The sequence below is a fragment of the Ostrea edulis genome, chromosome 4 (assembly GCF_947568905.1).
Source record: "Ostrea edulis chromosome 4, xbOstEdul1.1, whole genome shotgun sequence".
Classification (NCBI taxonomy): Eukaryota; Metazoa; Mollusca; class Bivalvia; order Ostreida; family Ostreidae; genus Ostrea; species Ostrea edulis.
The window spans coordinates 881,680-897,909 of record NC_079167.1 but is presented as its reverse complement, the minus strand read 5'-3'; the positions used below and the strand labels follow the sequence as shown (position 1 = coordinate 897,909).

The following is a 16,230-nucleotide window of genomic DNA, read 5'->3' as shown; positions in this document are numbered from 1 at the left end:
GGGGTCGCCACTTTATTAGGCAGGGGGCTGGGGCCGCCTTGGGGCGAAGCCCTGGTGGGGGCCCAGGGGGCGAAGCCCCTGAAAGCTCCTGGATTTTACAGACTTTATAGGGCTTGAAATATGTCTTCTATTTAGTCATTTGTACTATTTTCTATCATTTTTTATCAGGTGAAATTAATAAAATGAAGCAAATTTTAAGGGTTTTTCGAAAAAATTAAGTTCTCCCAATAAAGTAATTCAAGAAATCAAATGATTTTGTCATTTATTTATCCGGGTGTGGAAGAAATTATTGCTTCTTTGATCGTTTAGTACATTTTTCTAAACAAGATACCACGATTTACCTTAGATTTGAAAATTTTAGGGGGGAGGGGGGAGGGCGCCGGCTGCGCCCCCCTTGAATCCGCCACTGATTTTGCACCATTTACCACACAGACCGTTACGCACTTTCTAAGTCGTGCATCATGGAAGTTTGATTTTTAGTCGAGTTCGATGTGCACAAAATACCGCACCCTAACCTTTTGCTCTTCAAAATGGCGTTGGGAGACGAAATTGTTGCTGCCGGTGAACCAGAGGAAAAGGTTTGCCAAACAACTGAATGCATTTTCATTTAAATGATTTTGATATTTTTGTTCAATTGTTAGACTATATATACCATGATGGATTGGTGGCGTACTCGTAGTGAAGAAAGTTGTTAGTCCCCCCTTGCACCCCAATGTCAAAACGTCCTTCAACCTCCAACAAGAAAATTTATATTAGTATTATAATTTATTTGGTTTGATGTAGAAAGGAAAACAGGTTTATCAATGTACATTCATAATGTACAGTGTCTGGTTCACAGTCTTTGTCAAAATGTTTTTTTTAGAGCACTGGCCAGTCGGGCTTGTAGTAGTACATGCTCTGACACGGGGGGGGGGGGGGGGGTATATATCACACATAGATACGTTTTAACACAACTTGACCTACCCGAGAACGAGAATAAATCATAAGACCTAAACCATGCCGAAAATAAATAATTCATCCCGTCACACACACCCTCCCGATATCGACACAACAGTGTACGCGAATGATTTTTAATTTTACCAGACATTCGGTCTGGCAAACAATCTAGCTTTACCAGACTAAAAATAATTTTACCATACCAAATTTTCTTATGTGCAAAATTCAGTCTTTGCGCTTAATGTTTCTGACTACAAGTCTATAGACCTATCCAGTATTATCTTGACGAGTAATCTCCCGTGCGTTATGATCGATGCGCCACGGTTAAACATAACTTCCGGTATAGACACGGTGTCGTAGGAAACACACTGTACGATCTCGCTTTCCGCTCCATATCTTTAGAATGATGTACTTTTCGAGGCTCTTTTTGTGTGGTGTTCCCTTTGTATACTTTTTAGATCTATTTACAACACTTCTGTACCGATGTACGATATCATATAACATTTTTTTCGTATTTAATCTGTGGACATCGATGTCCCCATTTCGTCAATATCGGATTTTTTTTCTTCGAATTTAGAAAGTTTATGCACTTCGTTTTTCAAAAAGAGAGATGAACTGGAAAGAAAGATTACTTTACAATTGTTTAAATTTCTTGACAAGCTCAAATCAAATTGAAATATGACCTAACAATTCCTTATACCCCACCAAAACAAACCAAATAAATAAATAAAAAACATTCCCAACCTTCAGTTTTGTAGTTCTATTCCCATCCTTTGGATACAAAATTTGTCATTCCTAAAAGAGTGATACTAACGAGGTACTTTTCAGCCTTAGTATTTTTTGTAATAACTCTCAGACTAGCAGTCATATGTATCAGTCCACACAAATTCTTGGACCAAAAAAAAAAAATGTTTTCTCCATTATTAACAATTTAGGATTTTTATTTATAATTTAAAAAAAAAGATCAATAAAACCTTTTCTAGGAAGTATGTATAAAACAAAGGATGACAGATCAATGTTTACGAGAAGAATCGGCAAATATTTGAAATATTTCACCAAAATTAAAATTTCATCATGTTAATTATTTTTTATAACTCTAAATGCTGTGCATAATGATATAACTCATTAAAAAGCAGAGAGGTCAGTTATTAGCAGAATGAGATTAAGCGCACATAACGTTGCCATACATGTCTATACTAACACATGAATGATTTTGTAAGATATGTAACACTGGAGCAATTAAAGATTAATTTCATTTTATATTCAACTGTAAAATATACAACCACCATCCACCATCCCCAATTAAATTACCGGGGGGGGGGGGGGGGGGGGGGGGGGGATAACATACTCATTCATCAACAAATGCATTTTTACTAGAAATGATATGCAAAAATATATTTAGAATATATGTGTATGTTAATGCATTTTATATATAATCATACTTGTTAATTACTTTTTACAGTGATTAATATTACTGAATAAGCTGATGTACATTCTTGATATGTTGGGTCTCCGTGTTTGTGCCAATAGATATTTGCATTTGTATCTGCTTCAAATGACCGAATTTTAAGAAAAATCTTAGTGCAATCAAAAATATGTCTAACAGCTAGCACTATATGGGGGAATTTCTTGAGAGAGGGCAGGCTTTCTTTAATTATTTCTGTAGGGGAATTGAACACAAGGGATCATGTCACCTGTAACAAAATTTTTACCCATGTTGGCTAGTGAAAATATTTTAAGCCATTAATTTTGCTTTGTACAAGAGGGGGCAGATTGTAATCAATGCATTACTATATGAGTTTCATTTTGGAAACTGGAAAGATAGAATTTCTATGGAAGTTTCATTTTCATTTTTTTTTTCTGGGAGTAGGTAGATGAATCATTTACCTTTCTTTTAAGAATTTGCTTTGAGATATGTCATTGACTGAATGCGACTAAAATGCAAAATGGAATAATGATTGTTATTGGTAGGTTTGTTATATATGAAATGTAACTTGAGCATATTCTTGACTCAGATTTCAGAGTTCATACTTTTATTGAATCATTTGGATTTTTATGATTGACTGCTTTCACCTAGTAACACTGTTGTTTCATATTGCATTATCCTCAGATGAAAAGGTAAATAACCTTGATGGCAGGGCAAATGTAGAGGATTTGGATTGTATAAAAGAACAGTTAGAGCACATATCTTGCTCTTCAAATTCTCAATTTACACCCACTTACTTGCATAGCATATTATATCAAACACGACTGTCCATTTGTTATCAAGTACAAAATATTATAAGAAAATACACAACTCGAGTGTAAACATAAATACAGACTATATTATATAAATTGTTTGTTTTTTATTTGCAGATTTTAGTATCTGATAATAACATTCATATACATTTACACACAACTAATTATCATGTGATCTCAAGGTTGACAGTAATCATGTAAAGAGTGGAAAGACATTAATCAAAGATATGTTCCCAAACAACCCAGATTGTACTGAATTTTTTTTATATTAGTTTTTAAAAAAATATATATATACAATGGTCAGTTTCATATCTATATAGTACTATACTGTTTAACAAATTGTGAATAATGTTAGATGAAGCTGACACTTTATGATAAAGCATGCTGGTATTGAGTGCAGACACATAAAGTATAGATGAAAAATCTTATATCAGCTCAATTTTTTTCCCACTGAAACATACATGTACATCTTTATAACTATCAAAAGAATCTTTAGTATATAATTGTTACTATGATGAGGAAACAAGTAAGCCTAACTACAGACTATGAGTTTATGGATGGCAATTAAATTAAACTAATTGTTACTTCAAGGCAACTGTTACATGTAGTAAAGCAATGAATATGATAGGATATATAAGCAGCATCCAGACAGTTTGTAACAAATCACATTAATTCAGGTGTGGGATGGTTATGTAGGATAAAACGCATAGTGTTGAGAATGACAGGGTTCAAATATTGCAGATTAAGAGGCAAAAAAGATGCTCAGTATTTTAATTGATGTAACAGTGTAATTTCTTTAATAGGTAAAATTTAAATAAATGTTCATGTAAGTGTGACTACATAACTTATTACATGTAATTGTTTGAATATTTTTTCTATTCTTTATATAACTAACTATGATAATGCAAAAGACATGGCCTATAATGAATACCCTCTTCTTAAACTTATTCATTACATGTAATGTGATGAATCAATTTGTATATACCTATTTTTTTATTGTAATCAGTGAGTTCAATTTAGTATCTATTATCTTTTTCAAGTAATACTTTTATAAATAAGTTCATTATTCTTGTCCAGTTGCTAAATAATTCTATCTTTATTGATTAATGAATAAGATAACTGTTATTCACGAATGAATGTTGAAGCACTTTCATAGCACTATTGTAATTACATACATAAACGTCAAAGGGAGGGGGGGTGGGGTGGGTCTCATGACCGTTTCACCATCTTTTTGTTACAAAATGCACACAACCAACCCTGCAATTTTTTTTTATTAATCAGCTATTTAATGCACTCCTATTAATCCCTTATACGATTCAGTTGCAAGGTTTCCTTTTAGAATTTTTCATATCATCAGCTGATCATTAAAAGCTAGAAACACTGAGAAAAGCTTTAATTTGTAACAGAATCACTTCTTTTAAATTCAAGCGATAAATTAATGATCTGTGTATTATGTCTTTATAAAATCAGAAGTTGTTCCCATCCTGATCATGGTCTATGCCTTTGACAACAACTATGACTTCGTACAGTAATAATACAATTCAGTACTAATCAGCTGATCAAAGACTTCAAAGGGGGATTTTATACGAGAAATTGTGTGGGTTAAAACTAGAGAAAAATACCTTTTCAGGTGTCTAGAAGCAAGTCAGTAAGCTCTTGCCATGACATCATTACAACAAGTATCAGTGTCAATCTTTTATTTGCTTCGCGTAAGCAACGTTAGTGGAAAACATTAAAAATTATCGCATCATAAAAAGGCTTGAAAACGAAACTGGAAGTGCCTTTTAACCGATTAGGAAAGGTAACTCTTACAAAAATATGGCGGCCGTAATACTGGATAGGTCTATAGGGCAAGTGAGAGTACAAAATTTGGTAGCCCAAATATAATAAGTCCAAATGTTGTGTAGGAATGATTCAACATGATTCGAAATTTCAAGTTTAATTTTTATGAGTATAACAAAACAAGTTCAGCTCTCTTTCAACTTCTAATTCTGTCATTTCACAGTATCTTCAAAATCCTCCAATTCTGATTCTTCATAATCACTCTCATCCTAATAGAGGTAAAAACAAGGGTTAATCACTAGCTCAATCACATATTCTGAACGTCTGAGGCGGTCACTTGTAGTTGTTACTTTGGTGCAAAGTGTTTACACCATTTATTATTTTCGTGTCCTTTTACAGAATCAATTTTATAATTATCAGAGCCAGACACGAACTTACAATTTGCAGTGTTTTCCTTTCTGCACCAAATGAAAAATATGAGACCACTGTATTCATATCAGGACCGGTTCTCCTGCCAAGCACGCTAACATTTTCTTTGTCGCTTTGTTTCCTCACACTTCTTCTTAGCGGCAACTTTCTCTATAAGAAAGGGTTGTTTCACTGATTTCCTACCAGGAATTGCTCATTCTTTATATTTTAGTAGGGGATCATAATCCCCGCCGGAAATATATAACTGGCTTACAGGACATGTGCGTCAATAATACTGGGTAGTCCGATCCCGATTTTACTACCCACGGTTATCGACGGGGCTACTGCTTAATATCGAAGACTGAATATTTTTTATCGACTGAAATTCATATATCTACCCTGATTTACCTTGCGTATACACATTTATTTGGAAAAACTTAAGTACTTTAACATGTTTAATACCGGAAATACTATAAACAAAACAAAAACACAATACCGGACATTTGGTCAGGAACTATACAAACTTTAACCGGACCGATCCATTTTTTTACTGGAAATGTCCGACGGTCCGATGTATTTTTCATACTCTGACACAAATATCTGCAATTTATTAAAATCATCAAATTATTTTAACATAATGTGTATATATTTAACCAAATATTTGACGTATCAGACGAAACAATATTCCAAATAATTGTCGAAATATTGAATCAAAATTTCTTGAATGCATTTATCCATAAAAGTACTTTTTCAGTGGATGATTAAGTCGTGTTCGTGGTTTTAAATTGAATTTTCATATATTCATTTGCGACAAATGGGAACTTCTATATACTATTCTATAATCATAATGAAACTTATAGTTTCACCGGACACATTTCTTTTCTCTGATAGCAGCTAAGGAGTGGTATGCAATAAAATGACATGGGTGTCTAATGGCTTCTCTGAAACTGCTCATAGTTATTGTCTCATACTTATCTGGGGGTACACAAGGGCATGTGCCAAACCGTCAGCGTGCATGTTTTTGTTTAACAATTAGCGCATTTAACCAGGTTTCACTTCAATTGCACCGATTCTACACGGTTACAACACAAATGGGTAATCAATATAATGATGAAATGAAAACAAAATAACAAAAACCAAAGCAATTGATTGATTGTTTTGCTGTTTTCCGCCACACTCAACAATTTTTCAGTTATCTGGTGTCGCCCAGTTTTTATTGGTGGAAGAGAGAACCCAGATGCAATATACCTGGGAAGAGACCACTGACCTTCCGAAATTAAACTGTGAAACTTTCTCACTTACCGGTGCAAGCGGGATTTGAACCCGCACCGACTAGAGGTGAGAGACCGTGTGATTTTGAGCGCAATGCTCTAACCACTCGGCCATGGAGGCCCCCTACTAGGAATTGATTGATGATTATCTTTATTTTATTTCGAGCCAAAGTGTTGTTGTGCCAAAATGTCAATGTACTATAATGTTGTTGAAACGTAATTAAGGGTGATATAAGCAGATAAAACAAACGGATGGTCAATATAATGATTAAATGAAAACAAAATAACTAAAAACTAAAGGAATTGATTGATGAATAATTGAAAATCTTTATTTTACATTTGGGCTGAAGTGTCAATGTACTATGATGTCGTGGAAATGCAATAATATGGGTGATGTTGGCAAAATGAAAAATATGGGCTGAAGTGTCTCTGACAAAAAATTAGGGCTAAATACACTAAAAATACTTGGGCTGAAACGTCTGGGCTGAAGTGTCCAACTTTTGTGCCGAAACGTCGGACTACCCTCACCAGACCAAACAAAAATATTTTGCCAGTCGGAGTCCAAAGGAAACAAACGCAATTTCTTTTTCTACTTTTATATTATATTCAGTATTTTTTCATGTAGTTGTAACAGTATAACTCCCTTTCAACTTCATCTGTTAAGCCTATGTTATTAAAGCCTTATTATCGGATATGAGTGAAGATATCTTTAGAGAGGGTTGACTACCGAAAACTTGAGAACTTTGGTTTCAATAAGCAGTTTTTATGGGTAAAGGAACAATTTGCCCCAAAAGACCTTTCACACTCAGATGATTTGCCCACATTTATGGTCAAATTGTGGAGCAAAATGTTCCAATTTTACTATGCAGCTTTTAGTATGATTGCATGTTGATTTTCTATCTAAGCGATGCTACTTTCGGAATTTTTACGTTTAATCTCCACGTTAACTAAAGTCTTCTTTTCATTACCCTATTTAAGCTGTACATTATATGTATACCCATTGATGAATGAATAGGAATCATTGTCTTGGAATACTGTCTTAATATAGCACACTAAACCAACTTATACCTGGATTTTATCCTTTGTTATAAATTTATGTTCTTAAGAGTGATATTAAAACTATTACCAGAATGAAAAATTCTTGCTACCAGGCTAAAAATAAAAATATCATAGCCACTGCGGTGCTAATAACAGGAGTATATATAGAGAGACGATGTTTCAAAAATCAAGATTATAAGCTCCATGAAGGGAAGTCTTCCCGGGAAAAGGGTTTCTTTGGGGGAGTTCATCAGAAAAAAATGGGGCTTGGAGATTTTTGGGGGTATCGCTGTAAAGATGGCACGTTTTCATCTGTGGAATGGGCAAAACTAATTCGCACGGCGGTGCTAATAACAGGAGTATATATAGAGAGACGACATTTATATACATGTAAATACCTCAAAACTTATTCACACCATGGTGCTAACAACAGGAGTATATATAGAGAGACGATGTTTCAAAAGAAGTGATGAAGAAAATGTACCTTTTCTTGTGAGCTTCAAATGTACAAAACCCATGTTAACACGTACTAGACGGTCATGCTTTGCGACTCATTCAATAGAATGCCTTCCATCAAATGTTCAGGTAGTGTATAAGACTGTTTACAGCCATTTAAAGGACTTTTAATTCACAACATGTATTGCAACACATTCAAAGTCCGTGCAGAAATGAGAACATGGAAATAAAAATTTGAAATACATTGACATGAAGACAGATGACTAATGTTCCTGTATGCAATAGATGGTATAATTTCAAGCCAGGTTTTCATGAACAAATAAGTTATTATTTAATAAGTACATTTCTTTCATTCTGATATGTTATTAAGTACATCTGTTTCTACTAAGTCCAGAATAAATGTTTTTGTTTTCAATGTTTTCTCTGAAAAGATGTAATCTTTCTATGTAGGTATTCGTAAAGTAAACCAACATATTGCATCCACTGAATGCATTCACACTAACATGTCCAAGAATATGAATTATAAATGCCAGCAGACATGTCAATCCAGTGACCAACATAAAAACAAGCTCGATCAATACATGGCGTACTCTTCTTCTGATGTACAGTATTGAAAATGACTATCGGTGCTCTGAGCTACTTTTTCATAGGTGTTTCCAACAAAATTAAAAAAAAACCCAAAAAACCACACCTGCCTGCCTGGTCTGTTTCAAAAGTCAGACCCAGGGGAGGGGAAACAAACATTCTTTTATATATGGCCCTATAATTGAAATATATACCCACCAGACCCCCTGCTTACAATTATTTTATTCCTATCTACGCTACTGATCTTGTTTCGCTTTTGCAATCTTTAGTTTTAAAAATTGATATAGTCCATTGTACATATATGTTGTAGTATGAGATTATTGTGAGTCATTTTATTTTGATACTACTTTATTTTTGCAGGAAGAAGCAGAGGAGGAGGAGGAAGAAGAGGACTTAATTGTAAGATTAAAAATTTGCAAGATAATAGTGTTTCCTTAAAACTTCATATAGATTTGATAAACCTCAATGAAGCAACACGAAGCAAATAATTTAAATTCTTCAGATGGGTTGATCAGTAGTGAAAAATTTTCAAGGCATAAATCAGAGTTGTCCTTTGACATATTGGACATGTTGATTTCTTTCAGCAAAAGTACAGACCCTGAAATATATTACTACACCTAAAAAGTTAATATCGGTTGAGATTCGGCTTGGTTGAATATTTGGACGGACGCCTTCTGGCTTCACAGAATCTTGGAGCAGACCTTCATAATTCATGTCTGGAAATTTACATTCCGCTTCGATCGGTTCTAGAAATTACTGTGCACTTAGATGACACTGCTGTTTGCTTCAATAAGTGATTTAACTGTTAAACAACTCTATATCACTATCAATTTTGCATTGCTTACCATCTAGGTATGAAAATTGTCACTAAATTTTCCGTTCAAATGAAGACTTCCATGGCACAATATTTCATCACCAGAAATTGAAGAGTTCCTATAGTCTGTTTTATCTCGTTACTGATACATTGTATCTCCACATACCTACTTGTATCACTAATTTAAAAAACAAACTACAGGAACTCTTAAATTTCGGGAGATAAAATATTGTGCCATGGAAGTCTTCATTTGAACGGAAAATTTAGTGATAGTTTTATTTTCTTGAATTTACATACTTAAACGGTAAGTAATGCAGCATTAATAGTGATACAGATTTGGTTTAACAGTCAACTAACTCATTTGAAGTGAACAGCAGGGTCACCTAAGTGCACATTAATTGCTAGAACCAGCTGATGCTGAAAGTAAATTTCCAGACATGAATTTTGAAGGACTGCTCCGAGATTCAGTGAAGGCGTCAAGTCCAAATATTCAGCCAAGCCAAATCTCAGAGCTCTGAGATTACTGAAAAGTATTTAAGTGTCATATCGTTTTAAAAATCATATAGCAGTCTCATTAGATTACTTAGGAAGTTTAAATAAAATTGTTTTGAAATATTCACATTGATTGTGTCTGACTCTCACGATGTAAAAACACTATGAAAATAAAATAGAATTACAAATAATTGAAAGATACCATACACCCTCCTGTACCCAAGTTTACACAATAATCAATGTACAAGGAATCAAAATGCGATATTGAACAATATGGGTGATCTGGAAATTAACCCCTAACCACCCCCCACCCCCCTCCACACACACCTAACCTATTTACTTTCTTCTGACTGACTGAGGAAAACACACACACACTTGATTCAAAAGTTTGTTATTAAAGCATTTGAGAAAAGATAAAAAAAAAAAATTAAAAATTCCATGATTTTTTCATCCCCTTTGACATTGGTTTTAATTTTACACCTGCAACTTCTTGAAATGCTTAAATCAATATGAGAAAGCCTCATATCAAGCGTGGTGATTGTTAAAATGGCTGACATCAACAACAACAGCAAGCCATGTGGTGGTGCCAGCAAAACAAAGCTGTGATTCAAAACTATGCACAGGAAACTGTAATAACTAAAGTTAGGTCATTATAAGAAATACTCTTGTTGTACACTGGTACATCTTCAAAAGAAGACGACCCGTTTTGATTTTGAGGTCACAAGGTCAAGGGTCAAACTGGACATAGGAATATACTGTCCACTCGATATCTTGAGAACCCTTTGCTTGACAGACATCAAACTTGGTACACGGGTACATCTTCAAAAGAAGACGACCCACCTTGATTTTGAAGTCACATGGTCAAAGGTCAAGGGTCAAACTGGACATAAGAATATAGTCTCTGCTCAATATCTTGAGAACCCTTTGCTTGACAGACATCAAACTTTGTACACCGGTACATGTTCAGGAGAAGATGACCCCTATATATTTTGAGGTCACATGTTCAAGGGTCAAACTGGAAATAGTAATATATTGTTTCCTATGTTTTAAGAATTAATTGCTTGATTGACACCAAAATTGGTACACTGGTACAGCATAAGGAGTAGATGACCCCTATTGATTTTGAGGTCACATGGTCAATCCACTCTTGACATAGGAAGATATTGTCTGCTCAATATTTGGAATTGGTGATACAGTACTACTATCAATTAAATGATGCATGTGTATAACCGTTTTCAACTTTGCACCATGGGGGGCATATATGTTTTACAAACATCTCTTGTTAAATATGGGCCAAGGTGACTCAGGTGAGCGATGTGATCCATTGGGTCTCTTGTTTGAAATATTCTACATTTTATATGTCATTTTTCCAGTATGTTTTGTACTGCTGTCTCTATGCTAGATAACATATTTTAAAGCAACCAGCCATAATTGTTCTTGAATCTATTTTCAAGTAAATGTCACTATTTTCCCCCCCAATTGGAAAGGCTCAGGCCCCTGACGTCAAGACCTATAAAAAAAAAAACTGGTTCCACAAGGGATTTTAAAACATTAAAATAATAAAAATGAAAATAAATTGTGACACTAACTAATCATGGTACTTGTAATAAATATGTTGTTTTATCAGGATCCTCATTCGGTATTAAGGGACGATTGTGCTGCAAAACCGAAATGTGCTGAGTTAAAGGAAATACTGGACAAGTGTAATGAAAGAGTAGCTGTTAAACCTGCCATTGAAGAGGAGACTTGTGAAGAGGAATTGATAGATTATGTGCATTGTGTTGATCATTGTGTAAGTATCAACATTGGAAATGTGTGTGTATAATTTAAAAGAATAAAATCCAAAATGATCACATGATAGGGCCTAATCAATGATCAGTTCCAACTAGTACTTTCGCCTACAGCCCAGAGATATTATCAACAGCCGACGACAGGCCCCGATCTAAAAAAGATGTTAACCAAAGCCTCTTACAATCCAGGAGGATATTCCATCTGTTCAGAAATGCAGCGACCCTAGATGTGGGACCTGTACCTTTATCAAGGAAGGAAACAAAATCCAGCTTAAATCTTAAATCTCATTGAACTGCAAATCGGAAAATTTAATTTAATTTAATTTACTGTGCCATTTGCTAGACTTGCAAAGAAATCAAACACATCACCAGAAAACTATTTATATCACTTGTAAATCAACAATTTGGATATATTCTGATTATTCCCTTTAACTTCCATCTTCTTTTTTTGTGTGCCTCTATTGGTTTTCCCTAGGTCATTACAGAATTTTATTATTGCATGCTGTTCCGTTCGGATGGGCGGGCGGTGTCCACAATTAGCTTGTCCGGTCTCTAACTTTCATACTTTTTGGTGCATCTTTGTGAGACTTGCATAACATGATCACATCCAAAAGAGGAAGGTTTCTATTTATTTTGAGGTCAAAAGGTCAAGGTCACTTTGTCACTAAATGCCATAGATTTGAGCTTGTCCAGTCTCTAAATTTCATACTACTTGGTGCGTCTTTGTCAGACTTCAATATTTTGATCACATCCAAAAGAGGAAGGTTCCTATTTATTTTGAGGTCAAAAGATTAAAGGTCAAGGTCTCTTTTTCACTATATACTGTAGATTTGAGCTTGCCTCTAACTTTTATACATGTACTTGCTGGTGCATGTTTATCAGACTTCCAATCCTGATGACATTCAAGATTCATGTTGCTTTTGAAATCCAAAGGTCAAGGTCATTATCACACTCAATACCTATTGCAGCCATTCAAAGCTTCATACTTATAAACTATATTAAATATGTGCATGTTTTTACTTAGTGAATGCAAGCGTGCATAATTTTCCAAACTGCAACTCGGCCATACACATCTTTGATGCGTTTTAGCAATTTTTAAAACTTTACACATTACATGTGGATCTTTTGGTTCATTATTCTAGAAACCCATAATACATGTATAATTAACCAAAACATAGAGACTTAAATGCATATACTGTACTTGTATTTTCACAGCACGTGGTTTTTAAATATAAGATTAAATAATCAAGGTATTTTCATCAATAGTTATACAAGCCCAAATATTTATGATATTTTGCGTCAAGGCTAATTTGATCAAGAGCCTGAGGAAAGGAGAGGGGGTGTTTTTATTTAGTACTTCACAATATAATATAGAGTTTGAACGAAACGTGTGTTGACAGTTAACAGTTTTAATATAAATAAAATAACTATTTAAATAACAATAAGATTTGTACTGATTTCTAATTTCATTTTTTTTCAGCGGCGGTATTTATGACCGAAAGTACTTTGCTAGCGTGTTTAATGGTACATGTATTAGCAGTATCATCACCTGTCATCCCAACAAATAAATAACGTGCATTAAAAAAATATCGATCACATATGCAGCATATATGTATTCAGTGAAAATCATGCAAAGCTTCCATTTGATCATAAATATCAAGATTCTAACACAATTAAATAATGTCACGCGATTTGTAAACAGGGAAAACACGAGATCTATTCATATTCCTATAGTGACTGGTCCTTTGTGTTAAAACCCGCCTACTTTTATTATCATTATTCATGAAGGAGTACCATGACAAAAACTGCTTGTTACTTATGGGGTTTAAATATCCATTGATATTTCGTCTTTCCTCATGACAAAAAACAATGGGAACTATTAAAACTATACAGAAACCATCGTATGTATAAAATTTTAACTTTTGTACAGTAGAATTACATGTACTTTTATTGACCAATAGCTGTTTGACCTCATCCTTTACCAATTTTCAAAAATCTTCTTTACAACTGCAAGAAAAACTAAATGCATAATTATGTAAAGCAAAAAGGCCTCTACCAAATTGTAAATTTCATGATTCTCGGGGTAGAGGTTGTGACTCCAGGGTGAGGCCAAAATGTTCATAGTGATTAAATGTGTGTGTTTTACAATTAAATGTTTTTAAATTCTTAATAACTACCCTTCAAATTCTTTTCAAACTTGGTATAAGCATCTAGGGGACATGATTTGTAAAATTGCAGGACTCCTGCACCCCTTGGGCCTAAGGCAGGGCAAAACTACCAAAAATTTACCAATTTTCACAAATTTATTTCTCTACAACTGCACATCTGTAAGAAAAACTAAATACATTGTCTTATAAAGCAGGAACGCCTTTACCAAAATTGTAAATTTGATTCCTGGAGTAGGGGTTCTGACTCCAAGGCAGGACCACACTTGGTATAAAGTTTATTTATGTAAAACATTTAAATATAATCTTTAATGCAGTTGATGCTATTGTAAATTGAACTAAATAGAGATTTTGAAGGAGCCCTTTACCAAAATTGTAAATTTGATGATCAAATGGGTATGGGATTTGGTTCCAGGGTGGGACCAAAATTATCTTAGTGATTATTGCCTTTATCATTTGAAACACTTCTTTCATTTTGCTGATACTGTATGATAACCAGAAAGAGTTGTACCAAAATTGTGAATTTAGCAACCCTAGGATTCTGACTCTAGGTGGCAGGTCCAAAAGTGTTAAGTTAGTCATATAGTGTATTATGTAAAGTCTTTCATCAGTATGGGCACTTTTGGGGCATTGAAGAACACATCTGCTGCTGAATATTAGAATTTAGCTAATAGATATGCAGAACAGAAAAAAATATTATTGATTTCATTGCCCTGGAGGCTAGTGATACTTTTAAATATTTTAAAAATACACAGGTGACTGATAAGGCATGTGGGCCTCTTGTTTTCTTCTCAGAATCAGAGAATAAAATACCTGTAGTCTAATTAGCAGATAACTATATTTTGGAACAGGTCATGAAGAGAATTTGCATTGATCAACATTTGTTCAAAATTTCTGTGTAATGTATATTGCTTTTTTTTCCTCTTTACAGGCAGCAAGAGCATTATTTGGAAAATTAGCATGATGTGAATAAGCATAGGTTAACATTTATTGTCAGACAATTGTGATCAAGTTGGAGCTTGGTGGAAATCACGCCAGAAAGAGACTTTTTAAATGAATCCCACACTGGATACAACAGAAAGACCATTTTGACATTTATTCCATTTTGGCTTAGAAGCATTATGTATGTTAGTTATGATTAAAAATATTTTGAGGTTTGGTTATGTACCTTTTTCTTTGAATCTACTTTTTACATTGGATCTTGGATAGTGTTTTATTTCTTGATAGGTACACGTCTTAGTCCTTGTTCTGGTGTAAAGGGAGTATTACACACAAGTCTTTTATGATGGGATAGTGGTTAGTATGTTCTTCAGGGTTTTCTCTTTCTATGCATTTTAGCTCACCTGTGCTGAAAACTCAAGTGAGCTTTTCTTCGAACTTTTTACTGTCATCTTCACCTCAAACTTGGTACAAATCATCCTTGGGTGAAGGGGATTCAATTTTGTTCAAATGAAGAACCATGCACCCTTCAAAGGGAAGATGATGAAGAAAAGACAAAAATAGGGTGGGGTCATTTGAAAATCTTCGCAAGAACCACTGAGCTAGAAAAGACATATACATGTATGTACATTAGTAGATTTAAGTTTGTTCAAAATATGGTTCCTGGCATGGGGGTAGGTTGGGGGTCACAATAGGGGATCAAGTTTTTACATACAAATATATAGGGAAAATCTTTAGAATCTTCTCAAGAACCACATTAATTTAGTCTGCTGTGTCAGTAAAGTTGAAGTATACATGAAAGTGTCCTGACATAGATGTTCAATCATGGTTCCTGGGGATAGGGTGGGGCGACAATAGGGGAACAAGTTTTTAAAAATCCTATCAAGAACCACTGGACCAGAAAAGTTGAAATATACATGAAAGCTTCCCAACATATAGTATATTGAATTGTTTTCATATCATGGTTCCAAGGGGTAGGTAGCTGCAATAATGTAGCCCTATCCAATTTTTTTTTATTCTGACGTTTTCGGGATAGGGCTACAATTCCATAGGATCTCCGTAATGGTGCAAAATAATTTTATGAATAACCGATAATAAACTCTGTGTATTAGTCCCAAATGTTGTTTACACCAAAAGGAGTACCAACTTTGTGCTCGAGCATGTCTAATAAAGGTGTTTTTCATTAAATATAATGTACAGCATGCAAAATTCTTCGTCTGCTCCGCCATGCTTGTTATCGCGAGATCTCGTAGGTGGATCTAATGAAAAACCTAAATTGACAATCAGCGCGAAAATGTAGTTACTCGAGCCACTTC

General features: G+C 34.3%; 1 protein-coding gene across 1 annotated transcript; it reads left to right on the top strand.

Annotated features, from left to right (window-relative positions):
* Positions 1 to 459: 459 nt before the first annotated feature.
* Positions 460 to 15,134, top strand: LOC125671895 (cytochrome b-c1 complex subunit 6, mitochondrial-like). The gene is made up of 4 exons (XM_048907883.2): positions 460 to 578; positions 9,075 to 9,113; positions 11,648 to 11,812; positions 14,907 to 15,134. The coding sequence occupies exons 1-4, from the start codon at positions 531 to 533 to the stop codon at positions 14,937 to 14,939; spliced, it is 285 nt and encodes a 94-aa protein (XP_048763840.1). The 5' UTR covers positions 460 to 530; the 3' UTR covers positions 14,940 to 15,134.
* Positions 15,135 to 16,230: the final 1,096 nt, after the last annotated feature.